This window comes from Anser cygnoides, chromosome 7 (genome assembly GCF_040182565.1).
Source record: "Anser cygnoides isolate HZ-2024a breed goose chromosome 7, Taihu_goose_T2T_genome, whole genome shotgun sequence".
In the NCBI taxonomy this organism is placed as follows: domain Eukaryota; kingdom Metazoa; phylum Chordata; class Aves; order Anseriformes; family Anatidae; genus Anser; species Anser cygnoides.
Genome location: NC_089879.1, coordinates 13,792,804 through 13,820,003, shown reverse-complemented (window position 1 = coordinate 13,820,003; position 27,200 = coordinate 13,792,804). Strand labels below are relative to the sequence as shown.

The 27,200-nt window shown below is 61.0% G+C and overlaps 1 protein-coding gene across 1 annotated transcript; it reads left to right on the top strand.

Moving 5' to 3' along the window:
- The first annotated feature begins 955 nt into the window (after positions 1–955).
- Positions 956–27,186, top strand: TRIM8 (tripartite motif containing 8). Its single transcript, XM_048060435.2, has 7 exons — positions 956–2,033; positions 2,333–2,983; positions 23,042–23,137; positions 23,779–24,012; positions 24,471–24,502; positions 24,795–24,910; positions 25,625–27,186. Exons 2-7 carry the CDS (start codon positions 2,414–2,416, stop codon positions 26,230–26,232), a joined length of 1,656 nt encoding a protein of 551 aa, XP_047916392.1. The 5' UTR covers positions 956–2,033; positions 2,333–2,413; the 3' UTR covers positions 26,233–27,186.
- The last annotated feature ends 14 nt before the right edge of the window (positions 27,187–27,200 follow it).

Below are 27,200 nucleotides of genomic sequence, written 5' to 3'. Positions count from 1 at the left end.
CTCACCCTACCCCACCTGTACCCCCATCCCACCCTGCCCCACACAAACCCTATCCCCACCCCACCCCACCTGTATCCCTGCCTCCATCCCCACCCCCACCCCCATCCCATCCCATCCCACCCCACCCGCATCCCCGTCCCCATCTGCACCCCTGTCCCCATCCCATCCCACCCCATCCTGCTCCACCTGTATCCCCATCCCCATCCCCATCCCATCCCACCCCATCCCATCGCCATCCCCAACCCACCCCGTCTCACCCTACCCCATCCCATCTGTATCCCCGTCCCCATTCCCCCCCGCCCTCCCCGCTCCCCGCCGGTCCCCACCGCCGCGTGGCCGCTTGAAGCCCTCTCCCCGGCAGCGGGGCGGAGCCGGGTGACGCCTGCCCGGGAAGGGGGGGGGGGGGGGCGGCGCCGGTGCCGATCCGGACCCGCTCCCGCTCCGCTCCCGGTGCTGGTCCCGCGGTGCCGGTCCCGCAGCGCCGCTCCCCCCCCCCCCCCCCATGGGCGCCCCCCGCCGCCGGGGCTGAGCCTCAGCCGCCTCCTCCGCGGCGCCGCCCCGCGCCCGCCCCGCTCCCCCCCCCCCTCCCGGGGGCTCCGCGCCCCCCCCCCGCCGCTCGCTGCTCCCCCCCCACCCCGAGCCCCGAGCCCCGAGCCCCGAGCCCCGGCCCCGGCCGCGGCCGCCTCCCGGGGGCGGCGGAGGGAGGCCGGGCGTGGGGCCCGGCGGGCGGCGCCCGGGGCGAGCCCAAGATGGCCGGAGGCGGCGGGGGCGGGGGGCGCTGAGCGGCCCCCACCGGGCACCGGCACCGGCAGCGGGCACCGGGGGGCAGCGGGGCCGGGCCGCCCCCCCCCCCACCCCTCAGCGCCCCCCGCTCGGCTGCGGGAGGAGGAGGAGGAGGAGGAGGAGGCGGCGGCGAGGCTGCGTGCTGCCGCGGGTGGGTTTGGGGTTGGGGCTTTATTTTTTTTATTATTGATTTTTTTAATACCTTTTTTTTGTTTTTTTTTTCTCTCCCCCGGTAGGGCAGCTCAAAATGGCTGAGGGCTGACTCGGCTCGCCCCGAGCTGCGCCGCCCGTGCCCGGTTCCCGGAGCCCCCCCCCCCGGTAGCGGCTGGGCAGCCCCGGCCCGCCCCGGCCCCTTTGTTGGCTCCCTCCGGGGGCGGCTCTGGCGCTCCGGGGGCTGGAATGAGAGCGGGCTAGGCTGGAGCCCCCCCCCAGCCTGCTTCCTCCCCCCAACCCTTCTCCTTTTTTTTTTTTTTTTTTTTTTTTTTTTAAATATTTTATTTTCCTCCCCCGAAGAGGACCCAGCCCCTCGTGAGAATTCCGAGCAGGTTGATTTTGGGTCCGCGGCGCTCGGGCTCTCCCCCTCCCTCCCCTCCCTCCTTCCTCCCTCCCTCCCTCCCTTTGCGAAACCCATTTTCTTTTTTCATTCCTATTTATGAACGGAGGCAGAGGCTGGGAGGGTTGCTTTGGGCTCGGGGCTGGAATCTCGTCTGAATGATTGGCCTGTCTTCCCTCTGAGCTCTCCCATTCAAGACCTCACAATTTTGAAGCAGGCGAGAGGGGTTTTTTTTTTCTTCTCTTTTTTTTTTTTTCTTGTCTTTTTTTTCCTCTTCCTTTTTTTTTTTCGCCGCTCTGCCGGGTTAGAAGCAAACCTTTGGGGCCGCGGAGAGAAGTCGTTTTTTTTTTCACCGTCGTCATCATTGCTGTTATTTTTTTTTTTTTAATTATTTTTAATCTTCCTCCTTTTCCCGTTTTGGATCTTAACCCTTTGATCTGTTTCCTTTAAAAGACTCCGATTCCGAACTCCCATCAGGGAGAGAGGGAGGAGGAATACAGGAAAAAAAAAAAATCTGAGCGAGTCTGGGCTCTCAGCTGCTAGCCAGGTTGGTGGGGGACAAAAGTCCCTTTAAAATATTGAATGTCGGTTGCAAACCTAAGAAAAGAAAAATCAAATCCGGAGCGCTAAATTTAGGAGGTTTATATGGCACTTGGACCCTGCTGCTGGATTTTGTATGGATTTTTTTCAACCTTCGGTAAGTTTCGATTCGCCCTCGGGGATAAAAAGAGACAAATTGCTTTTGGGGGTTGTTAAGACTTCGGGTTGTAAATCCTACAGTATCACGCCTTTTTTTTTTTTTTTTTTAACCGTTTGCCTTGCTTTTTTAATGAAACGACACAGATACCGTGTTTTCGTGCTTGAGATTCCTAGAGTGCTGCCCCGTGGCTCATTTTTATTCCCGATTTTAGGGATCTGTTGAGGTTTTTTATTTACCGTGCGTGCCGGGGAGGAGGGGGGGAGCCCAGCGATTCACCCCGAGACTTCCTGTTGCAGGGAGAAGAGACCCCGGCGTCCATCTGTAGACCAAACTGAGAGATTCAGCGGGGGGAGAGTCGCCAGATACCGCCGGTAGAGATGGCCGAGAACTGGAAGAACTGTTTCGAAGAGGAGCTCATCTGCCCCATCTGCCTGCACGTCTTCGTGGAGCCCGTCCAGCTTCCCTGCAAGCACAACTTCTGCCGGGGCTGCATCGGGGAGGCGTGGGCCAAGGAGTCGGGCTTGGTGCGGTGTCCGGAGTGCAACCAGGCGTACAACCAGAAACCCAACCTGGAGAAGAACCTGAAGCTCACCAACATCGTGGAGAAGTTCAACTCCCTCAACCTGGAGAAGCCCCCCTCCGTCTTGCACTGCGTCTTCTGCCGCCGGGGCCCGCCGCTGCCCGCCCAGAAGATCTGCTTGAGGTGCGAGGCCCCGTGCTGCCAGTCCCACGTCCAGACCCACCTGCAGCAGCCCTCCACGGCCCGTGGGCACCTCCTGGTGGAGGCGGACGACGTGCGGGCCTGGAGCTGCCCCCAGCACAACGCCTACCGCCTGTACCACTGCGAAGCCGAGCAGGTGGCCGTCTGCCAGTTCTGCTGCTACTACAGCGGGGCCCACCAGGGACACTCGGTCTGCGACGTGGAGATCCGTCGCAATGAGATCAGGGTAAGTCCGTCCTCGACCAGCCCACGCGCGCCTCGGCCTCCGTCCACCCTCGGGACGGAGGTGGCCTCTGCCCCGCGTGGGGATGCCGTGGGTGGGATGCACGTGGCGGGAGGTTGGCCGCCGCGTTCGAGGACTGGCTCCTGAGGAGGTGCCGCTGTGCTGGTCCTTCTTCCAAGCACGTCCCACCGTGAGACCCTCCTGGGGATGGGTCAAGGAGGCTCCCTGCCACCGTCGAGGCTGGTGAGGGAAGGAGCCTCCAGCAGGTCCCTGCTGAGGACGCATCCCGCAGCAGCAGCAGCCTGCCTCTTTTTCTCCATCCGCCTCCTGAATCCGCTGCTCTGTGGCGTGCCCTATTTGTTTCCCAACGGGCCTGTGTTTGCGTAGGGCCTACCCAAACCCCGTCCTGCTGCCCGGCGCTGCGGCCCCGGCCCTTTGACGTAGCGCCTCGCCGGTGCCCTCCGCGGCGCTGGGGCAGCCAGGAGGAAGTCGGCAGGAGCAGACATGTTAGATTGCGGCTACGCCGGGGCGCGGCGGGGAGGGCCGCCCCTGCCCGAGCAGCGAGGGGACGGGGCCGTCCATGGGGGTCTGCGCCGCCGTTGGGTGGCCCCTCGGCGTGTGGGGCAGGGTGGAGGTCATGGTGCTGAGAAGAGGGCGTTTCGGGGAGGAATCTCCCCGTTTTGGCCCCGCTGTGGTTCAGGGTCAGCTGGCGGCCGTTCGGTGAAACCCGTTAAAATCTGGCGGTGGATGGAGCCGTGCGACAGTGCCGGGGGAGCGGGGCTGAGGTGGGCTCCATCCCGGGTCTGAGGTGCCCTGAAATGGGGTTCAGACCGTCGGCTCCCGGGGTGACAAAGCCGCCGCGCGGCGGGGACGCAGGCCCTGTTCATTGTAAGGCTCGTGAATGTCAAAGCCCGGCTCTTCCCACCTTCCCCCTCGTCTCCCCCTGAGGCCATGTCGGCCTTCCCCTCCCTCTCCGTAAGGCCGGAGCTGGGAGAGCTTCGTGTCAGCGACTGGGGGGAGATGCGGCTTCTTGCTCCTGTCGGGGTTCGGGGCTGGGTTTGGGCCAAACGCTGCGTCGTTGCCGGCCCCTGGCCCTCCAGCAGCGCGGGGCGTAGCGCTGGATCTGGGGGAAAGTGAGTCTGCCTCGCTCGCGGCCGGGCCATCTGGCAGGAGCTTTCACCCTGGCTCCGGACCCTGGCGTTGCCGGCGGGCATTGCAGGGCCCCGGGGGCGACCCCGCTGCCACCCCCCCGTGCCTCCCCGCCGCGCTGCCCACCCGCCCGCCTCGACCCTTCCAGAGAGGCCCGGCGCTCGTCTGCCGAATAAATATTTAACAATGAATTGAATGGTGATTACTGTAAAATGGGGACGATTTCCTGTGTATTTTAATGTTGCCAAAATGAGTCACCATTTAGCAATAAAAAAAAAAGGAGTCATAAATAAAAATTGCAGTATAATTACTTTCCAATTGGATGGCCAGGCCTGCGAGGGGGGGAGGCGGCTCTGTGCGGAGAGCAGCCAGCGTGAGCTAACAGGAAGGTTATTTTCCTCTCCAGGTTTTTTGGGGGAAAACCAGAGACCTCCACAGAGGTGCCAGCAGCTCCACCACACGCGCTGGAAGGGGAAAGACCCAGCCAGGCTTTTTGAGAAGCACTTTTCTGCTTCTATTTATAGGAAGTCATTTTTGTCTCCCTCTGCCAGGGTGGAGGAGCCACCCTGGGAGGGCTGCGTGGGGCTGGGACGGGGCTGCTCGTGCGTGTGTTTCCCGGGAGTGTTAGTCAGGGACCCAGAGTGTTTTTCCAGGTCCTTTTCCAGGACACTTTGATCTCATCTATTCCCACTCTCTCTGCGTTTTTTTTTTGTTGTTGTTGTGGCTGTTGTTACGGCTGGATGCTCGCTGCTCCTTGCAGATTCATGCTCCTAATGACCTGGCGCAACGCTGCCACTGGCTAGGCTGAATTTTGGCCCTGGTGTGAAATCTTAGGATGGATGGCCAGGCGCTGAAGGTGCCCGTATAGCAGGGCCGCAGGCTTATTGTGTGACCTTGGCAAAATCCCTTAGTACCTCCATCGCCGCGTTATCTTAATTTCCCGTCCCCGCGATGATAAGCTTGTCTCTTCGCACTGGGCGTGCCGTTGGGTGCTCAGAGGCTGGGGCAGCCCGAAGCTGGGGGACGGGGTAGCCAAAGGGTCTTGTAGGTCAAGCAGCATCCCTGCGAGCCCCTGGACAAACAGCAGGCGAGCTCCTGGCTCTTCCCTGCTCTCACTGTGTGGCCCTGGGCAGGTCTCTGATGGAAATCCTCGGCGAGCCACGTGAGCTGGTCCCGGCCAGGAATGCGGCTGCGTCGGCTCCCGAATTAGGCCACTTGCGTGTCCCATCCTGCGTGCACTCAGCCGGTGACGGCTTCCCACATGCTGGGGTCGGGCACGGGATTCCCAGCTGCTGGCTCGCCCCACGCCGGTGGATGCGGTCCCCGAGCACCCCAGGGATGAGCGCAGTGGGGACGTGCGAGCGAGGCAGGGCTGGAAAGATCAGGGGAGGCCCTGGGACCGAGCGGCCGTGAGAGATTTGTTCCGTGCGTGCCTCTGTAGCTCTCCTCTGGGAAGATCTTAATTGAGAAATGAGTCAAAGTTTGGAGGCTCGGAGCATCGTCCTCCGCCCGGTGTCTGGCGTGGGGACCGGGAGCGTTACGGGGCGTGAGGTCGACCCGGTGGCGGAGGCGGCCCCGAGAGCCAGGAGCCTGCAAGAGCTCTTCAGATAAACTGCCCTCTTCTGCCGTGTGTTACTCCAGCCCACCTCGGAGGGTGTCGTGGCAGGGGAAGAGAGGCCTCAAACCCTCCGGGGGCAGAACCGGTGCTTTCTCAGCTGGTGATTTGGGCCACTGAGCAGTTGCTGGGCAAAAGCTTGGAGGCAGGTCGGCGTGGGAGGAAGGAGGAGGCTGGCTGTGGAGCAGGGAGCTCCACGTCCTGAAGCAGAGGCTGGTGCTGGGGTCGTTTTTGGGGGAGAGGGACTTCTCAGTATTGGATTCTCTGCGCAAACCCGCAGAGCCCTGGCTCACAGTTGGGTGAACTCGAAGGTGCAACCATAATACAAACAGTAAATAAAATATGTGGTTAATCTTTCTTTCGTGGGCGTATAAAACGCTTACCTCCCCTTCCCCCCTGTGAGATGTTTTCTCCTTTGTTTCCTGTTTTTGTAGCGCTTAAAGAGGAGAGGAAAAAAAAAAAAGCCAACAACCCACCCTCTTTTTTTTGCTTCTTGACGTTTTGTTTCATGTCAAGGTCTCAAAACGAAACATTTTCTCCTTCCATCTCTGCCTTTGCTGTCAGAGCCGGGTGCCTCCCACCTGCTATTCCCATGCATGGGGAAACCCACTTCCAGGGTTAAAAACGAAAGTTCGTCCAGGCTGAAGTAGTTAGCGTTGCCTAATTTTTATTTGTTCACCGCAGAATGGGGAAAAAATACCTTCCTGGGGTTGAAGCAGAGGTGAGAAGGCAGCAGCCAAAGAACGATGGGAGCAAGGGGCTCGCCCAAACCTTCGCTGAGCACTGCCACGTTCACCCCAGCCTTGTATGGGACGTGGTTGTTTGAAGCTGGGGGCATCAGAGCTTGCTCGAGGGTGTCCCAGCAGAATGCATCGAGCTGAAGGTGCCACCGGTGGAAAAGGGGTTAAGTAGAGGCTCTGCCCCTGCTTCGGTCTTGTTTCAGGGAACAGGGACGGCTTTCTCCCTGACCTTGCTTACAGCACCGTGTGGAAGTCATGAGAAAATTCCTCTGCCTTCTGAAAATCCCCAGCATTTTTGAATGAAGAGGGAGAGAGCGCGCTGTGGTGCTGCGACCTGCGGGAAGACATTCGGGAGCCTCCTGCAGGCGGGTGGGAGCAGGGCTGGCCCTGGAGCCGCAGCAGTCCTGCAGACAGCGGGGACGGGGACCGGGCTCCTGGGTGCCTCCGTTCCTCAGCGGGTTGGGCTTCCCTTTCTTACCCCATGGATAAGCTCTGCTTAGGTGTTTTATGAAGAATAGGGGAAAGGAGAGGTGAGCGCTTGGTGTCCACCAAAACACCGCCGGCTTTCCCTTGGTGGATGGCTCAGACACCAGAGGCACCTTCCTGCTTGAGGACGGTGCCATGCCACGTCCCCATCCCCGTCCCCATGCTGCTCTCGGTGCCGGAGGTGCTAAGCTGGGACCTGGGGAGCCCCGGTGCTGGGGTCGGCCCCGCCGGCAGGCTCCTGGCTCGAGCTGCTGGAGGTTGTTTTACTCTGAAACAGGTTTGGTAACTCGCGATGGGCTGGATTTTTACAGGCTTACTTATTTTCCAGATGACTTGTTTAGGAGGAGCGCGGCACGCAGCTCACTGGAGGCATCGTGAGCGCGAGTGCCCAAGTTCTCAGGCATTAATTTCGCTCTCGTGACTGTAGATGGTGTGGGCTGGTGCCTGGCAGGCGTTCCCCATGGAGCTCTTTAACATACCTGGTCCCTGTATTGCTCTGGCGGTAGGTCCTGGGAAGCTGGAGCAGCGCGGACGCTCCCTGCGCCCTCCACCTGAGCCTCCGCAGGCACCCCAGGGCCAAACCTCCAGCCCCGGCCTCCTTCCCTGTCAGCTCAGCCCCCGTCTCTGCCTCCCGATGTCCCCAGCTCCTGCCCAGGGGCCTCGTCCCAGCGCCAGGCTCCTAAACGTGACTGATGGTTGTGCGCAGGGACGCCGTCGCTTGGTCAAGCTGCCCTGATGAGCAGTGACTTCTCGGGCCTTGGGCGGTGGTGGAGATCCCAGCACCCACCTAGCCCGGCTTCCCAGCAGCGTGCCGTTGATCCGTCAAGCTTCGCTGTGCTTTGTTGTCGGGGCAGCAGGGAATTTAAGTCGAGCCGACAGCAACCTGTGCTGCCCCAGAGACCCCGGGGTGCCCAGCCGCCCCGGTGGGAACCCATCTGGCCGTGCAGCGGTGGGGTCCTCGTGGTCCCAGCCCTTCGGCTGAGCTGGAACAGCTGCCTCCTTCCCCACGGTCTGGATTAAGGGCTTTTCCCTGCTGCTTTCCTGCTGGGCTTGAGCATTTTCCATGCCCGTAGCCCATCAGGTTGCTCTAGACCCGCAGCCACAAGTCTGCGTAGAGCCATCGAGAAGTGACAGCAGAGGTGGAGGACGCGGGCAGCCCGGTGGCTGGGGTCTGGTCTCCCAGCCAGCAGGTACAGACCCAGCTTTGGCTGGCCGTGAGCATCGCACGCTCAGCCCAGACCCCGGTTTAGCCTAAATCTAACCCGTGATATTCGCGTCGGTGCCACGTGCCCGCAGGCGTGGAGCGCGCCGCTCTCCTCGCGCCCACCGCCATGGTGGAGAGGGGGAAGGCAAAAAGACCTCAGCGTGACGTCCCGGCTCCGTTCCTTAGCCCCATAGGAGCCCGGGCGAGTCCTCCAAGCAACACGCGAGCCCCGGGGCCTTCCTCCCTTCTCCTCCCCTCCCGTGGCTCCCCAGGAGCCGCTGGGCCCCTGCCCCTTTCCGAGCAGGGCAGAGCTGCGGGGTGGCGGAGGGGCGGGAGGAGGAGGCACGTTTCCATGGCTCACAAAGGGCACAAGCGATCAGATTCGTGCAACTGCCCAAGAATAAAGAGGCTCTTACATTGCTGCCTGCCCTGACCTCTCTCCGCTCTGTTCGGGAGGACAGCGTGTGACCACACAGGGATTTCTGAGCCGTGCTTCGGAGGAAGGCAGTGGGTTTTCTGTCCCCAGGTCCGCCTGCAGCTCGCCTTGCAGCACGCTGGCCTATTTTTGCTTGTTACCTGTCTGTTTGCTGGAAATCTTGCTACGCGGGGGTAATTTTTTCTTGCCTTCTCTTTAATTTCACGTAATTTTTTTTTCTTCTTTTTTTTTTTTTTTTAATCTGACACTGAAATGGGGCTGAGAGCAGCAGTGCTTCCAGAGCAGGGACAAAAGTAACCAGGAAACACGGGGCAAGAGAGGAGGGATCGACACCGAAACAATGAAATAGCCAAGCAAGGAAAGACTGAATGCTCAATAGCACAAGCCTTTGCAGAAATGCCTGGCTAGTGCAGCATTTTATAATCAGCTTCTGTGCTGGGCTGGCCTGCAACAGTAGTGTGATGGGGGAGGAATGCTTTGAATTAGCTGGATGCCAGAATTAATTCTGTCAGAATTCAGATGTACATGTATGTACAGCTTTATAAATAAACACTTGGAGCAAGATTCTGCTTTGCCACGCAGGCTCTGGGGCAGAATCTGGTCCGGCCTTGCTTTTTTTTTTTATTTTAACGAGATAAAATGCTGCGGATCTGTCCGAGCCTCTGGTGACTTCGTCAGCTCGGGGCGTTTAGCAGCAGCCTGTGGGCGCGGGAGGCGCTGCCTTGGTGGGAGGCAGGGGACGATGGCTCGATGGGGTCAGGGCTGCGGGGCTGAGAGGACGGATGGTGTGGGGTGTCCTCCTCTTCCCTTTCCTCCACGGGAGGAAGACCAGGGGCAGCCAACCCTGCTTCGCCCAGCAGGGCTGAAGGCAGCGAGGTTGGGAGCTGGAGGAGAAGCCTGGTCCCAGATCCGGAGGGCTGGGTGGTGATGTGCAAGCACGAGACGCGGGATGCACGCGAGAGATTTGTACATGTGTCCTCCAGATGAACTCCGGGAAGCGGTTCCCAGTGCTGGATCCTTCCCGATAAGGACGGCTTTGGCCCCTTCTCGCCAGGGGATCGTGCTCGTCCACTTGCTGTCTTGTGATTTGCTTGTGACGGTAACATGAGCAAAGCTGCTCGGAGCAGCGCCCTGCCGCCCTGCAGCGGTGGCTTCTACCTACCACGCTCACAGCCCGATCTGCTACGGCGCACCAACCTAGAGGATAGAAAAAAAAAAAACACAAAAAAACACAAATTGATTTAATTTCTCTGCCTTTTCTCCCCCTTTCTGTGTTTTTTTGTTTGTTTGTTTCTCTCCCCCTACCTTTCCTGTCTCGGTTCCTCGGTCTGTGGCTGTTCTGGGGGGGGCCCGTCTCCGGCGTGGGTTGGAAAGGAGCGAGCTGGGGATGGCTCCAGATGAGGCAGTTGGCAGGGAGTGACGTTCCGGATGGCTGTGTCTCTCTGAAATATGAGTAAACGTTGTCAGGCCGGCCGACTGGAGGACGCGGGGCTCGGGGAGGGCTGAGCTGCCCTCTCCTCCCTCCACCCATCCCTGCGTGCAGCATCCCCTGCTCGCTCGGCGTCCCCCCCGCTCCCGAATGCCCGTCTGGGTGACCTCGAAGCTCCGTCCTAGAGCTTGGGGAAAAGGGGCAGAAAATCCCCCGGAGCCTAATGGAGGCGGCAGCTTCCCTCGCCCTACGACAACTTAATCCAAACCCTGGCTCGAGCCGGTTATTGTGCGGCTCTGAAGCCCCGTCCCCAGGAAAGAAAGCTCCGACCCCCTCCCCTGGCCGTCGCTCCTGGGGTTTTGGTGGCGGGGGAGCTGAGCCCCGGGCTGTGGGGTGCTCGGCCACACGCTCAGTTATTTTTCTGGCAGCGTTTTGGGCTCCTGGACCCAGCGGTGACGCTCATTGGGAAGCACGGGGGGGGGGGGTGGCTGCCGTGGGCTCGCTCGGTGCTCCTTGTCCTCCCGCGGGCAGGGGGCTGCGTCCCTCTCCCCGTCGGATCCGCCGGCTCTTTGGGGTGGGAGCCGGCTTTCCCCGCAGGTGAAACTCCTCTGCGCTCAGACAAAGGGATGGGGGTGCGGGTGCCTCCCTTTGTTCTCGGGTCCTGGTGCACCAGGCTCCGCCGGCAAAAGCCCCTTGACGCGCGGCTCTCGGGTGGATGGAGCGGAATAAATGCGCCGCGAGGTCTCCGAGGTCCCCGTCCCCGGCGCGGTCCCTCTTTGGGGAGGGAGGGGGGGGGGGGGACACAAAGTGCCTCCCCACTTCCCCGCCTTCCCTCGGGTGTTGTGGCAGGCCCCTCGGTGAGGGGGGTGGCTGGATCCGGGAGGGAATTCCTGCAGCCCCCCCTGCGCCAGGTGGCTGAGGTCGGTGAGCCCTGCTTGTGTCGGAGCTGGCTTGGTCGTAGGGTGGGGGGCAGGATCTGCCCCAGCAGGGAAATCGGGGCGCCTTTTGGGGTTATTTTCTGCCCCCGCCTGCTGGCAGCCTGCGGGGCAAGGGGCTGGAAATGATGCCGTGTGTGCCCTGCAAAGACCACTCCTCTCCAAGCCCGTCACCCATCAAGGACGTGAGCCCAGCGGGCAAAGCCACGGCTCGTCCTCCAGCCTGGGGTTTTGTGGCATTTTATTTACGCTGGGGGAGGAAAAGGTCACTCTAACCTCTGCGGCGACCTGGCATCTGGGTAGAGGAATGGGGGTGCAACCTGGGGGAGAGAAACTGAGCTGGGGGGCTCTCCTGAGGGCCAGCAGCAGAAACTCAGGCAGGTTTTGCCGATGGCTGGTCCTACTGGGGATGCTGCGGCGTCCCCGGCAAGCTGCCCCCACCCAAACGCTCCTGCCCTTGGTCCTCCCCAAGGTTGGCTCGTGGCTACTGCTATCTGTCAGCACGCGCGGCGCTGATCTCCATCTATCAAGGTGCTTTTGCAGTAACCTAATAAATAATACGGAGGCGACAAGCGAAAGCAAAGCCCTTGTCTGCGCGGTGCAGCCGCCCGCCGGAGCGTTCCTCGGGAAATGTCCCTTCTTCCCAAAAGGCAAGGCCTGGCTCTGCTGGAGAGAGAGAAAAGAAGCGTCCGAGAAGACAACCTTCGCGCTGCCCCCGGTAACGTGTCAGAAATTTGAGGGAAACACTGCTTTTCCTGACAGGTGGGGGCTGGGGCCTCCTGCCAGCCTGGGCGGATGACGGAGGAAGCAGGGGGTGCGAGCCGTGCGGGCAGGTGAGGAGGAGCCCCCACGTAGCCCAGGCAGCAGGTAATTTCTCTGTGGGGACGAGGAGCTGGTCCTGCTGCCTTAGAAAATGGCAGCGCGGTCACGGCTGCAAATGGCTCCTCTGTACCCTGCGCTGCCCCGTCCCGCGTGGCCCTCGGCACGTCCTTAACCTTTGTGCTGCGCCGCGTCCCCCCTCTAAAAGAGGATAATGGAACCGAAAGGGGGAAGCGGCGGGCGCTGGAGGCACCTTGGGCTGCCAAGCTCGATAAAGCGCTGCTGAGCTGCCGGGGACCCGAGGAGCTGGAGTTTTGAGTCGGGAGATCAAATGCCAGGTCCGGCCGCCCTCCGACTTCCCCGAGGCAGCTCTGCTGTGCGCTGAGCCCTGCTCTGCTGGGCTCTGCTGGGCTCTGCTGGGCTCTGGCTGCCCGCTGCACCCAATTCTGCAGCATTTACGTGGAGAAAGAGCAGCTAGCAAAATCCGTCTTGTTCGGGGATGGAAACAGAGCTTCCAACGTGGCTCGCGCGGATCGGCAGCGCCGAGGAGCTGAGCGGGTCCTCGCTCCCTGGAAGGATGGAGTCGGCCGGGTTCCGAGCTGCTGGGCTCCCATGTGCCATCAGATCTGGAAGATAAATGGCACCTCAGGGGCCGGGGATCAATAATGTCAAAGGCTGGCCCGTAATCAGGCGAGATTAAAAACCAATGACAGGCGCCCTCCTAGGAGCACAAGTCAGCACGTTAAAGGACCGCGGCGGGGTCCTCAGCTCTCCTCAGCTGTCCCCACGCCATCAGCGATGTCCCCCTGGCGTGGAGCGGGTCCTGCAGGTCTCCCGCACCGCCCCATCACCTTCCCCACGCAGCTGGGGATGCGGGGCAGACAAAAGAAAGCCCCCTGGGGGCTGGCACGCCGGGGGCTGTTGCTGCCGGGGGTGGATTTGGGGCCGCGGCGGCTGTGGCGAAGCAGGAGGCTGCTCTGGTGCTGTGGGTACCGCCTGGTTCTGGGGAGGGGATTGGAGAGAGCAATTTGGGAAGCTCGTCATTATTGAACGACTTCTCAAATGCATTGTTTTACCTGTTTTTATCTGTTAACCGGTACCACAAGCGCGTCGCCACCCGTGGGCAGGCGATGGGCAGCCGGGGCGCGCGGTTGCGCCGGTTTTCGGGCGCTGGCGTTGGGGCCATTCCCGTGGGAGCCGGAGCCGGGCACCTTCCCACGGCGAGCGGCAGCCACAACCACAGATGGAGAAGGTGGAATTGATTTATTTGCAAGAGCGAATTCAAATAAACTCCAGCCCCCTTTTTTTTTTTTCCCTCCCGTGCATCCTGCGAGGGGTACGCGCTCCATCGCGGCTCGGGGAGGCGGGCGAGGAAATAGGATGTTTCCTTCCTGAGCGCAAGGGCGATGAGAGGAGAAGGGGCCGTGCCCACCTCCTGGCTGGGAGCTGGAGGTGCCGCCTGCCTTTGCCCCGGGCTCCTCTTCCCCTTCCTCCCCGCCAGGAAGCCCGGCCGTGGCGAGAAGTAATAATGCCTGCTGACACCGCGCTGCCGGCGAGCACGGGGGGCACCGCGCCGCGCCAGGGCCGAAACGAAGCCCCGGGAGCAGGAGCAGAGGGGCTCACACCTCCTGGGGCTCCCATTGCGCCATCTGCAAAGGGTTTGCGGGGTGCAGGCGCCCTGCTCCCCGTGGAAAGGGGCTCGTGCATCGCATGGGAGCGCGCCGAGCGCCTGCCGGCGAGGAGCCGCCGCTGGCGTCGCGCCACGAGCTGGGGGCCTCGCGTCTGTTTGATTCCAGACGTGTTTACGGCGCGCGGGGCTCGGCAGCCGGCTGGCTGCGAACTACAGGTCCCAGCATGCTCCCTCGTGGCTCCTGGGCTCCGGCGGGAGCAGGGGGCTGTGGGACTCGTAGTTCCCACCTGGGTTTTGCTGCCACAGAGCTGGGATCGGGTCTGGCGCTGCCAAAGCACCGGGTCCTGGCCTCCTGCGCCCTCATCCTCCAGCCACCGGCTTGCCTGGTGCAAGAGCAGATCGGCCTTTCTGTGTCACCGAGCCGGGGAGGGGATTTGGTCCCATTCTTACTCGTTTGCAACGTAAATATTTTGATCGCGAGGACGTTGCCGGGAGCTGGGTGTCACGTCGAGGAGCGTGATTCATTCATGCTGCTGCTGCTGGGAGCACAATGAGGCGATGCTGGGACCGATCCCAAGGATTTCCTGCGACCGTGGCTGGTGGGGGATACGGGACGTCACGTTTGGCTAAGCCAGAGCCCTCAGCTCCGTTCCTTCGAGCCGCGAGTACCGTGCCGTGCCCAGCCTGCGCAGGACTCGCCCCCTCCGAAACCCGGTGGCTGTGCGTGGCCGGCGCATCCAAAGGGCAGAGGATGGGACGGCGAGGCTGAGCCCCTGGCTCCGGCTCTGTCGCAGGGCGTAACGCCTTGTGCCTGCTCCTAGGAGCTGCTCCTGCTCCAGAAGCCAGCCGGGCTCTGGGTTTGTCCCCCCAAAGTGTTCTGGGCAGGGCCGATGGCCGGCGAGGCAGGAGCGGGGCCGGCTCCCTCCGTCCCTCGCGCCGCTCGGGGCCAGGTGCGGGCTCCGCAGCGCCCAGATTCGTTCTGGCACCCTCCGTCAGACGGTGTTTGTTCATGCTGCATTTTTCTTTTTACTGGCGTGTTTGGACACGCACTGGTACATTCACGGCACTCAAGCAGTAACGTGAGGCTCTTTCCCATTAGGAAAGGGGCCAGGATTTGGGGGGGGGGCTGGGAGGGCAGCTTAAGCAGTAGTTTCTGAGATATTTCCTTCTGTTGCCACACCCTGCAAGAAAGAGCAATATCCGCGGCTTCAGCTGCTATCGCATGGCTCCGAACGTCTCTCTTTTAATATAGATTGGTATCATTTTGCATTTTAAAGTAAAAACACGCTGCAAGCTGCAGACAGCTGTCGGTTGGCAGCTTTGTTTGAACATCTGGTGTTGCTGGGCTGCTGTTCAGCACGCTCTAACTATGGGATTCATAAAGATTATAATCCGGGCTTTCAGATTCTCAACAGCCGCCTCGCAAAGGAAAAAAAATAAATAAATTAAAAAATAAAATGGGCGAGGGAGAAAACCCAGCGGCTTTCCTGCGAGGAGGCGGTGGAGGGGTCCTCGGCGCGCGGTTGCGGCGCCGGCTCCCTGAGCATCCTCGAGCATCCTTGGTGCCAAACCACGAGGGGCTCGCTGCGCATTGCCCTCACCGCGGGCAGGGGCAGAGGGGCTGCTCCCCGCCTGGAGAGCCCCACGGAGATTTGGGATGCCGCAGGAGTTCACCGTTCGCTTTCTCTCCTTTTTTCCCCCCCCAGTTTTGCGCTGAATCCTGCAGAGTCTCGTGTTCCTCTGGGCGGTTTCTGTCGCCGGTTAGCTGAAGCAGCAGGTTCTGCTGCGGCTTTGGGGTAAGCGTTCGTAAGGGCTGCCGGCAGCGGCAGGACTTTGTTTCTTTCTCCGTAGAGTAAGCGATGGAGGAGCCGGGGCTTTGAGTAAACGTCTCGCGTCAAACCGTGGTTTCCAGGAGAAACTGAATCCCTTCCCTTGAAGCAACCTAAAGGTTGAGCTAGCCACCTCCCTAAGTCCTACCCATTCCTGTGCAAGTCAGGCGCTTTCATTGGCACCTTGGAGAATTAAGCGGCCTCTAAGCCCCTAACAGGTTTTATAAATCTTGTTAGTTGATCTGCATTTTTGCAAAGCTCTTTGAATCCAGCCTGTTGGCGCATAAGTCACCTTGACTTGCTGGAAGGCGTTGACTCCCAAGTCACTTTCAGGCTCCATTTGTCAGTCGGAGGTGCACAAGAAAGGCCCCCCCTTATCTTTATTAGGAAAAAAAAAAAGCTGCCTAGAGAAATCGAGCTGTGCTAGCCGGTAATAGAGGTGCGTGTAAACCTGTTCTGCCCTTGTTTGTGTTGATTTAACTTACCAGTACAAATTAAAATAGCCTTGAGCAGTTGGAAGTTTAACCAGATCAGATGGGAGGGGGGAAAAAAAAATCGCTGCCTTTAAATCAAAGTGGGGATTTCTTGCCCGCACGGCAGCGGGTTGTCACCTCTGCACATTGGTGGCATTGGGGCGCCCTCGATGACCTTCTCGAGGGTCCGTGTCCCCAGGGCTGGCTCCCGGGGAGCAGAGCTCAGCCCCTGCCCACCCCGCTGAGCTGGTGGGACATGAGGAAGGGCAGGGGGCTGCCGCTGGGAGCTGGGGTCTCGCCGTGGCAGGGCTGAGCCCCGAGCAGAGGTCTCTGGGCAGGGCAGAGGCAGCTCAGCCTTCGGCGAGAGGGTGGGAGAGGCTGGCTGCGTTTCACCCCTGCGGGGGGAAGGCTCTGAGATCACCCAGGCCAGCTGGATCTTGAATCCAAGATGTTTATTTGGAAGAGGGAGCGAGGGTTTCTCAGCCGTGCAGGGGCTGCAGATGGGGGCAGGTTGGCTGCCAGGCGGTGGGAGTGGGTTTTTAGGGGGGTGGCTGCTCTGGGAGGCGAGGCGTCCCGCCTGCCGCAGCCTGGGGACCGCTGGCCGGGACCAAACGCAGCAGGTTTGGGAGATTTTGGGATCCAGCAGCTGGGAGCGACCGGGACGCCGGCAGATCGAGGCAGGACTGGGGGTGCTGCCAAAGGCTGTTTATTTTTTCATGGGGATTATGGAAGGAACGACTCATAGATGGTGGAGCAGCGTGGAAGAGGGCTCGTGCGAGGAGCAGGGTGTTGCGATGTGTCCGAGTTACGGTGCTGACCCACCGCCCCTTGGTGCCCGGGCTGCCACCGGGTGCTCCTGGAGCTGCAGGAGCGCGGTTCGGGGAGGTGATCCGGCTGAAAGCAGGCTGCTTTTTTTCCTGAGTTAATTTTTCAGCTGGGTCCATGATGAGGAAGGGGCAGATCTATAAGACTAGGGACTGAGGAAGGAGAAAAGAAGGTTAAGGAGGGCTCCTGTAGCTCACACATAAATTGAGAGAAGCTTTCAAGGAGCAACTAGCGCAGAGCAGGAGGAAGGGGCAGGACTTCTTATGTGATTTCTTAGGCTCTGAAAAAACATGAAGCCTGCTGAATGTGGTCCTCCCCATCCCCACAGCCCTCCTCGGGGCTGGGGGCTGCAGCCCAGCAGGATGAAGGGCTTTGCCTGGGGCAGCGCAGCAAGCAGGAGACCTTCCCCCATCACCTTCCAGGGGTACAAACCCATCTCTCCGCAGGGTCCCTGTGCTCTGGAGCACCTTAACCTGGGATTTCGAGGCCGGCAGCGTAGCTGCAAGGCCCAACTTTTATTTTTGGCGTGGAGGGGAGGAAGCACGCGAGGGCTCGATGGTGGATGTTTGTCAGCAGGGCCCAGATGTCCTCCAGGTGTTGATGTCAGGCTGAGGTCTCAAGGGGCTGGAAACACTTGCTGAGAGCGCTGGGGTTCGGCTCTGAGTCCTGAAACTTTGCAGGATATCTCAAAGCCCTGCGCTTTCCTGGTGCCAAGGTGCTGCTGAGATGGCAGTGAGGTCCCAAGAGCTTCTGTCCCATCCCTGTCCCCGAAAGGACGGGGAAAAAGCTCCTCCTGCACGCCCCTGATGGCAGAGAAGACCCGGACCTCGTCCTTCGTGCAGAGCCAAGCCCTGGGGCTGCTCCTGGCTCCCTCTGCTCCCAGGCGAGGCAGCCTGTGCTGTCCTCCCTCCCCAGCGCTGGCTGGGAGCGCTGCGGGCTGGAACGGCGGCAGGCTGGCGTCCGCGCCCGGGCCTGGGTGGGGATCTCCTCTTCCTCCCTTCCCAGCAGCGAGGAAAAAGGTTCCCGGGGCTGCTCTCTGCCCCGGGGGCCTGGCCCCTGCAGGCACCGAGCGATTCGCCCCGATCCTTGCGAGCCCCATCCCCGCCAGCTCCCGTGCGCCGCGTTTGCTCCTGCTGCCCCGTGGAGCTGGGGATTGGGTTTGTGTGGGTCCAAAAAATGGATTTGGACCCCACCCCATGCTGTCAGGAGTGGCTGTTCCCCGTGCCTGCAGGCTGCTGGGAGGATGCCGCCGCAGGCAAACAGCGCCAGCCTTCCTGGGCATCGCTGTGTGAGGAAATCGGGGTCTAAAGGAGAGGAAGCAGGAGCTGAAGGCCGCGCTGCCTGCCGCTGGAGCTGGGCTCGTCCCCGCCTCGCACCCGGCCGGCACCACCTTGCCGAGGAATCGGGAGGAGCGGGCAGCGAGGGGGTGTGGGGGCGCTTCCCCCCGGCCGGACGCCGCCTCCCCGGGCTCCTCTCGGGCACAGGGTCATGGCTGAGGCTGCTCTGAAAGGAGCCCAAGTCTGTCCTGCAGAGCCGGGACTTGCCGTGTCCTTCAGGCAGACATCTCCTCTGGCCCCGCGTGCGTCTTGGCGGGGTGCTCCCAGCCCCTCTCCTCCCGTGCTGGGAGCGAGGCTGCCGTGTTTCGGGCCTGCTGGTTTTGGGCCGCTCCGCGGGTCCGTGTGCCACGAGGGAAGGTGTCCGCTGGCTCTCACCTTGTGTGGTGGTTTAGGAACGGCTGGGAAGAGCCAGGCCACCCCGGGCAAGCAGATGCTCAGCCCCAGCACCCCTTTTCGGGCTCCCCGGGGAGCAATGGGGCCTGCTGCAGCCTGGTTTCTGCCTGGGGAGAACCCACGAGAAAAGCAAAACCCGGGGCCGGGGGGAAGGCCTCGTGCCCCGTCCTGAGCCCCCCCCCCCCGCCCGGCGGTTACTGTAAAGGCGTGCAAGATGAAACCCCGACCAGAAAACATTTCCTTCCTGTCTCTGCAAGCCGATCGGCCTCCTGCAAGTGTAGCGGGGGGGGTTCAAGAGCTGCTCCTGCCTGGCCCTGGGCAGCAGGAGCCACACGGGGTGCGAGGGCTGGTGGTCCCGGGGGTGTGTGGGGTCTGTGGGGTTCCCCCGGTGTCCCCGTCACGGTATGGTGTTGTTGCATCCGTGGGGCGCTGTGAGCTTGGGAGGTTTCCCTCCTGCCCCAGTTCCAGTCCCACCGGGTGTTTTCCATGCTGGGTTTGGGGGTTCCCCTGTTTTTGGGGGCTCTGCCCTGCGGTGACAAGAGCAGCGTTGGGTCTGGCGGTGGGGGACGTTCTCGGGACGGATCAGAATAGCTCCGCGTGTGGGTTTTTCTCAGAAAACCGTCTAGCTGCCGGCAGAGCGGGGCCGAGGAGCAGCAAATCGGCCAGGGGAGGCGAAAGTTCGCTCTTGCGTCTCCACCCCGGGCTTCTCGGCGCATTAGCATTCAGCGGCTGTGACTCGGGGCCCGTCTCCAGCCCCCCGCTCCCTCCCCAAGGCGGCTCCGTGCCGGGATGCTCGCCTCAATGAGCGCCCTTGATGGCAGGGCCCTGGGCCCAGCTGCAGGTGTCTGGAGCCGTTCCCGAGAAAGGCATCTGCCCTTCAGGGCTCCTCCGCTGCCGTCCCACCTTCCTCCTCCTCGCCCTTCCTCCCCTGCCGCCCCGCTCCCTCCGTCCTGTCTTTCCGGCCGCGGCAGACAATGTCCTCATTCACGCCGCGGTTTGGCGGCCGGGGGGAAGGCGCGAGGCAGCGGGGAGGAGGGATGAGGGGAGCCCAGCGCCCGGCCCCGGCCAGCTCCCCAGCTGCAGGGGCTGCCTCGGGCCAGCCGGGCTTCTCCTCCGCAGTGTGGGGCTTTTTGAGGGCATTTGTTAAAGCCCCGGCGGAATTGGGGTGGGAATTCGAGTCCTGTAAGCATCCTCAGTCAGCGTGCGGAGACGAGGTTGCTGCTCCCGCTCTCATTAGGCGAGAGAGAAGCTGCAGAGACCTCGCTTTCCCCACCAGCGCTGCAAGCGCCTCTGGCTTCTTGTTGGTCCCAGTCTCATCTAAAGCAAGAGCTGCTCGGGGGGTTGTGGCCTGGGTGAAACAAGCCCCCTGGGAAGCGCAGGGGGGTGCAGGTGAAGCCTTGGGTCTGTTGTGGGGTTTTGCTGCCCGGCTGGGTTTGCTGCTGGTGTTTTGCTTTCACTGCCCCGCTGCCAGCACCGGGACAGGGCTGTAATGTGCTGCAGCAGTGACCGCAAACTTAGCACCGTCCTTCAGGAGGGGATGGAGGGAGACCAGCACTGAACAAGCGGGCAGACATCTTGCCTGCAGATTTCTCCTCCGTCCTTCTCCCCAGCACGATCCTGCTGGGACCCGGTTGTGCACCTCCCCGCAGTGAGGTCTCGCAGTGCTGGCCTTTGGTCCCGCCGAGGGGTGCCTCCCAGCACGTCCCTCTCCCAGTGCTCGGCCTCCGTGCCCCAACCAGCCCCACGTGAGTGAGATCTCCCCAGGGCTCACCCTGCTCCACCTGGGTGGGGGAGGATCATCTCACTTCATTTCTGCTGCCTGCGTGGGGTTCATGCCCGTCGCTTGCTCCCAGAGCAACCCTCTGCCCTCCTCTCGGGTCCCAGCTGGCTTTCCTCTCTGTATTTCTCCATGAGAGCGGGGCGATTACATTTAATTCCAGCAGGATAAGCTGGTGTCCAGCAATTAGCTCTGTCTCGCTGGGACCTGGCGGGCTGGGGTAGAAGAGCCAATTACCCCGGGCGCAGATTAATATATTAATGATTTGTCAGATCAGCTCGCGTAAACTCTGCTGACACCGCAATACAATACTCCCCCGTGCTGGGGGACCCCGTCTACAACTGCGGTGGGAGATAACTGCGGATTTGGGACCGGAGGGGGCTAATTCTTCTGGGGACTGAGGTTCTCCTCCAAAACCTGCAGCTGGAAGGTCTCCGGCCACCCTCCCGTGCTCGCATCTACTGCAGCTTTACTCCTGCTCTTCGATGCAGGGCGTTTGGGGGCCCGATCTGTGTAGTCCCAGCACCGCTGCGTGCCTCAGAAGGCGAACTCCGACCACGGAGCCTGGGAAGGGCTCGTGCGAAGAGCGTGCGCGGAGAGAGCTGCAGCTATCCCAGCACCAAGGTCATGCATGAAATATGAGAAATTACCCTGAGAAATTCTGATCTGGAGGAGGAGGAGGAGTTCATGACTTCAGAAATACCAGATTTGGGAGGGGATGGAAGGGAAAGGGATATATTTTCCTTTTCAAAATACCTAAGGAATTCAGCCTGTGCTGCAGAGACAATGAGATTTCGCTCCTCGGAGCCAGGAGGGGCAGCTCGTACCCAAGTGTCTTGTTAAGGTTTCAGTTGCCGTGGGTGAGAATCCCATCCCACTGCAATCTCAGGCACGTATGGTTTTAAATCACCCTAAAATCAAGAGAGTGGTTCAAATGTGAGATTGAAAAAAAAAAAAACAAAAACCAACACGCTGCATGTCCTCTATTACAAACCTCTTAGGTTTCTACGGCTTTAGGTTGGATTTCGGTCACTTTTTCCAGCTGCGAGAGGCCATTAAGTTAACTTTAGGTATAAAGTTGTGTATATATTTGTGATTTTGAGTAATTGCGCGGTTCCAGGAGGGCAGTACCGTGAGGCCTGTTACAAAAGGCAGCGGCTGGCAGCCCCGCCACGGGACGGGGACGGGGACGGTGCGTGGCCAGGGCTGTTCAGTCTGTCCCTGGGGGAATCCTCAACAGCAGCGGGGCTGGCAGCCTCCTCTGCAGCTGCGGGCACGTCGGAGCGATGGCAAAGGCTGCTGTCCCCGGCAAGGGCAGCGTCGGGGCCCTGCTCTCGGGTGCCGTTTTGGGCAGGGGATCTGGTGCTGCTGGGGGCTGCTGTAGGGTGGTTCTGGCTGTGGGCGTGGAGGCGGCGAGGCTCTCTCAGCAGGGAGGGAGGCGTAGAGGACGGCTCGGTGCAGAGGATGGTGCCCTGCAGGGCTTGGCTTGGGCAGGGCAGAGCAGAGCAGAGGGGCTGTGCTGGCCACCAGGATCGGGGACCCACCACCCACGGCTCCTGCTGGAGCTCCTGGAGCTGGGCAGCCTGGTGGGAATTCCCTGTGCCAGCCATATTTCACCGTATTTAACCTTCTATTGAACCCATAAGAGCTGCTCTCCGGGCAGCTCTTCGAGCAGGATCCCTCTTTGGGGTGCAGATCTGCAGCATCTCCCGCTCCGGGGGCCACGATGCAGGTTGGGGACCTTGAAAACGCCACCCGCGGGGGGGAGCCTGGAGGCAGCAGGATGCTGCGGCTGCAGCCTCCCTGTGCTGCGGCAGCGCAGGCAGCAGTGAGCGAAGGGAGACTTCTGTAGATGCGCCACATCTCCCTCCACACCGCCGCTCAAAATTTAGCTGGTCCCAAAATCTGTGCGCCCTTCAGTGCCGTGCTTGCAGCCCTATTTTTTTTTTTTGGCACAAGCGTGCACACGCTTAGGGGCTGCGGCGCCGGCGCTGCCTCTCGGGCCCCGTTTTGTCGGGTGTGTGCTGTCTGCGCGTCCTCTGTGCGTGTGTGGGCGCACACGTGGGCACTGTGCACGCATGTGGAGCGCGGCTGTGAGTGGGAAGATGCTTTTTTTTTTTTTTTTTTTTTTTTTTTTTAGCTCCTCGTTATTATTAGTGGTGGGAGCCGCTTTTAGGGCGATTGCTCTGTGCCAGGTGGCGGGGCTGACCCGGCTGCTGAGCGCGGCGGCGCCGGGGCTGGAGGTGCCCGAGACCTTAAGAAAAACAACAGGAGGGAGAAGGCTTCAAATTCCTGCTCCCGAGCGGAGTCGGAGGTGACAGCCTTTCCCTGCGATGCAATTAATCCCAGCAGTGCTTCTGCCACCCTCCCCCTCCCGCCTAGTCCAGGAATTAATTACTTGATTATAAATCCCCGAGCGGCGGTTTATAATAGCAATAATCCCCTCGAAATTCATCCTCGCTGCCTGTTTCTTCCCGTCTCGCCCCCGCCGTCGAGAGCCTCTCACGCCGCGTCTCAGTGCCGGGCGGTCGGTGCCGGCGAGCCCTGCCCTGCGCCGGGAACTTATCGGGGTCGGGATTTATCCCGCGGCCGCGCACCGGCGAGGGGTGGCATTTCGTCCCAGTTCTTAGGCTGATTGCCCGGCCCTGGGGGCAGCGCGGGCTCGCTGCCTCCCCTCTCCGTCCCTCCCGATTACGCTGACGCTGGCTCCGAGGCTCGTCACGCCGGCAAGGACAGGGGAAGGGACCTGGCGTGGCATCGGGCGGTGCGGGAGGGACGGCGGCTGGCTGGCGGCGGCCCCGCGGGCGTCCAAGTGGCAGGGGACGAGCCCCTCTGCGCGTCCCCCGAGGCGCCCAGGGCTTGGCTGCGGCCAAGCTGCAGGGACCGGGTGGTGAAACGGGCAGAGCTGGCACAATCGGCCCCGCGGGCTGTGCGTGGCCGCCGGGTTCGCCTCTGACGGCTGCCGCCCTCTCCCTCCCCTGCAGAAGATGCTGATGAAGCAGCAGGACCGCCTGGAGGAGCGGGAGCAGGACATCGAGGAGCAGCTCTACAAGCTCGAGTCGGACAAGCGGCTGGTGGAGGTAAGGGGAGCCTCACCACGCCGCCGCTCGCCCTGGGGAACGCCGCCCCCTGCTCCTGGGGCTTCGGGGTTTTGGGGTGGGCAGTGGGCCTGCAGCTGGATGGGCACGGAGGAACCTGTCCTGCTCTACCCGCTGTCTCCATTTCGGCCCTGGCAGGCACACTTTTTGGGGGACAAAACGTGTTTGGGGCTGCCCTACAGCCCCCTGGGTGTTGGGGGCGAGGGCGGAGGCTGTCCTTACGTACCAGACGTTGCACCCTGAGCTCAACACAGCCTTCCCCGGGCTACTAGCTTCATCCCAAGTGGGAGGGAAGGGTCTGGAGGTGCAGATCCCTGTAAGTCCCTGACATACCCGGGAGGTGAGAACTGCAAGTGGGCGTTTTGCTGGGACACAGATAAAACAAGATGGGCTCTTGGTCCTTGAGGCCCCATTCGGTCTCCCGGGGAGTGGAGGGAAGGGTTCTGGAGCATGCTGTGTCCCCAGCCTGGGGCTCGGACGGCTCTGGGGTGGGGATGGGAACAGGGAGGGTTTCTGCAGCTTGTGGCAGCCGCCCTGGCAGCTGGGGAAGGAGCCGGGTGTCCCGGGGCATCACGGAGAGGGCTGGGGGGTGCCAAGGGGCTGAGCCTGCTGCCGCCCCCCAGGAGAAGGTGAGCCAGCTGAAGGACGAGGTGCGCCTGCAGTACGAGAAGATGCACCAGATCTTGGACGAGGACTTGCGGAAGACCATGGAGATCCTGGACAAGGCCCAGGCCAAGTTCTGCAACGAGAACGCGGCCCAGGTCCTTCACCTCAACGAGCGCATGCAGGAGGCCAAGAAGCTCCTCAGCTCCGTCCAGGTCATGTTTGACAAAACCGAGGACATCAACTTCATGAAGGTGGGCACTGCTGCTGCCGCCGGGCGGGTTTGGTGCTGCGGGGCAGCGGGGACGGCGTGGGGCACGGTGAGGAGCAGGGGACAGCACCGCGTCGGGTCTGCTGCTGGCTCCAGAGGGCTCCCGTCAGGGGTCAGGGCGAGGAGGGGTGGACAAGGACGTGCTGCAGATGGGCTGGGGCAGCCCGGGCTGTGGGGACAGAGGGGTTTGGGGCTCGGTGCCCTGCTGAATTTTGGGCTCGTCAGGACAGGGAGGGCGGCGGGAGGAATGAGGACTGGGGAGTGCGGGGTGGTCCGGGGCAGCCTGGGGGGTGCTGCCCCATCCTGGCACCCACGGTGTTTGGAGGCACACACAGCCCTGGGCACGGTGGGGGGGGGAACCCAGAAGGTGACACTGAAGGGGAGGTGGCTGCTGGGGCAGGGCCTGTCCTCACTGACCAGGGCTTCTCCTTCCCCTCCTAGAACACCAAGTCTGTGAAAATCTTAATGGACAGGTAAGCGCAGGGGGCAAGCGCGTTTTGGGGGGAAGGGGGCTGTTGCGGGGCGCAGCAGCACCACCGATGGAGGTGGAGGAGGGCTGGGGATGCTGGAGCTGCCGGAGGGCTGTGGGGCTGCCCCGAGCCACTGGGGAAGGGCTCGGGCGGTGGCTGGGAGCAGGTCCCTGCTGCCTCCCTGGGGAAGGGATTTGGCCCTTGGGTGTGCGGGAAGGAGCCCGGGGGGGAGCCAGACCCTCCCCTGCGTGTGTTCTGTCCCTCACCTCTCCTCTCCATCCCCGGTCCCCAACAGGACCCAGAACTGTACAGGTGGCAGCCTGCCTCCGCCCAAAATCGGGCACCTCAACTCCAAGCTCTTCCTGAACGAGATCGCCAAGAAGGAGAAGCAGCTCAGGAAGTTGCTGGAAGGTGGGTGAAGCCGGGGGCGTGGGGGGGACAGGGGACAGGCCCTCGCTGCCTCCTGCGTGGGTCCCAGTGCGAGAGGGTGGGGAGGGCCGTCGGGGTGCAGGGACCCCCGGGAGCCGCTCTGCGGTCAGGGTTAGGACACGGAGATGCTGTGAAATGGATGTGTTTGGGGGTGACACGGCAAAAGCTGGCCACGGGCAGAAAGATCTGTAGGAAGACACAGGGGACAAACAGGGACCGACGTGGTCCCACAGCCCCTGTCCTGTGCCTGGGACTGCCTGGGAGCTGATCACGTCCCGCGGAGGCTTCGTGGTCCTGTGTTCTCGGGGGATTTGGGGTTCTGCTGATCCTGGGACAGGGACCGAGCTGCGCATGGGGCTCAGCCTGTGCACGTGCTTAGAGAGCGGCGCTTGGGGCCAGCCCAAACCCGCCGGCGAGGTCCCCAAATTCACCTGCACGTGGGTGAGTGCCCTGTTTGCCAGCAGCAGGGCAGCCCAGGGGGCCTTCAGCTCGTGCAGGGCCAGGGCACGGGTCTCAGGACTTCGATGCAGCTTTGGGCTGGTGGCTGGGGCACCCCGTGTCCGCCCCGCACCTGGCAAGGAGCCGAGCTGTGCCGTACACCTCGCCCGATGCACAGGGCTGGGACATGCAGCAGATCGGCCCCGGGGCCATCGGGATGAAACCTGACGCGGTCCTGCTCTCCTGTTCCCCCCGCAGGTCCCCTGAGCACCCCCGTCCCCTTCCTGCAGAGCATCCCCATGTACCCCTGCACTGTCAGCAACTCCGGCGCGGAGAAGCGCAAGCACTCCACCGCCTTCCCCGAGGGCAGCTTCCTCGAGCCATCGTCCGGGACTGTGGCGAGCCAGTACATGAGCCAGGGCGCTTCGGCCGGCGAGGGGCAGTCCGCACAAGCCATGGTGCCTTGTAGCTCCACGCAGCACATTGTTGGACTTCCCAGCGGCCCGCAGCCGGTGCACTCGGGCTCCGTCTTCAACCCATCTCACTACCCCAACACCACGTCATCTCAGCAGTCCGTGCTCTCCCAGTACGGCGGGCGCAAAATCCTCGTCTGCTCAGTGGACAACTGTTACTGTTCCTCGGTGTCCAACCACAGCGGGCACCAGCCCTACCCGCGGTCGGGGCACTTCCCCTGGACGGTCTCCTCGCAGGAGTACTCGCACCCGCTGCCGCCCGCGCCCGCCGTCCCCCAGTCGCTCCCGGGACTTGCCGTGCGGGAATGGATTGACGCATCCCAGCAGCACGGGCGGCAGGATTTCTATAGGGTCTACGGCCAGCCGTCGGCCAAACACTACGTCACCAGTTAACCGTCACACTCTCCGGAGAGTCCTGGTTGATGGCGCGTTCGGAGAGAGAAGTCTGCTCTGTTTTGGCTTTTCTGTTTTGTTTTGTTTTGTTTTCTTTCAAATCAAACCCGGTTTCCTTCCCGCCTCGTGCCTCTCCAGGATTTTGGGGAGGGTTGTTCTCTCATCTCTTTTTTTTTTTTTTTCTTTCCGTTTTAAAACAAAATAATATTTTGTGTTTTTTTTTTCCTTTTAATTCTTTTTTTTTTTAATTTAATTTTGGAAAGTCCTTCCTGTCCCTCGCTGGGAAAAGACGAGGGAGAAATTACACGGAAGAAATCGATGGGGATTTCAGTCGGGCGTCTGGTTCTGTGCATCACGCTCTTGCTTGCTACTCTCTGGCTTCGGAAAACTTCAGAAGGGACAATTGCACCTTCTCCGTTTCAATTTCTCTGAGTTCATTTTTTTGGTTTGGTTCAGTTTTCCCCTTCCCCACCCCTCTCTTCCCCTTTTTAAAAAGAAAAAAAAAAAATCTATCATTGATTCAGTATGAAATGATACGTGTAGATTTTGGGTTTGTTACTTTTTTTTTTTAAAGGCTGATTTTTTTTTTGTGTTAAAAGGCCACTTCTCATGCATATTGGCATTTTTTTTTCCTTCTTTCAGAGATTTGTAAATACACAATGGCAGGAAATTTAATGCACAAAAAAAAAAGGGAAAAGAAACTTTAAAAAAAAAAACGAATAAATAAATAAATAAAAAAAATCTGTTCTAGTTTTCAGGAGGGGAAGCGTTGCCGAAATGCACCCCCCCGCAACGTATCGCTGATGCAACTTCCTGTAACAAGCACTTTGTATAAAAAAAAAGTGGACTTCCTGCTATAAGGCACAGGTATTTATTCTGTAACCAATTTTAGAACACACACAGAAAAAAAAAAGAAAAAAAAATATTCAAATAAATGTGATCACTTAGTGCAAACGCCTCGCTCTGCT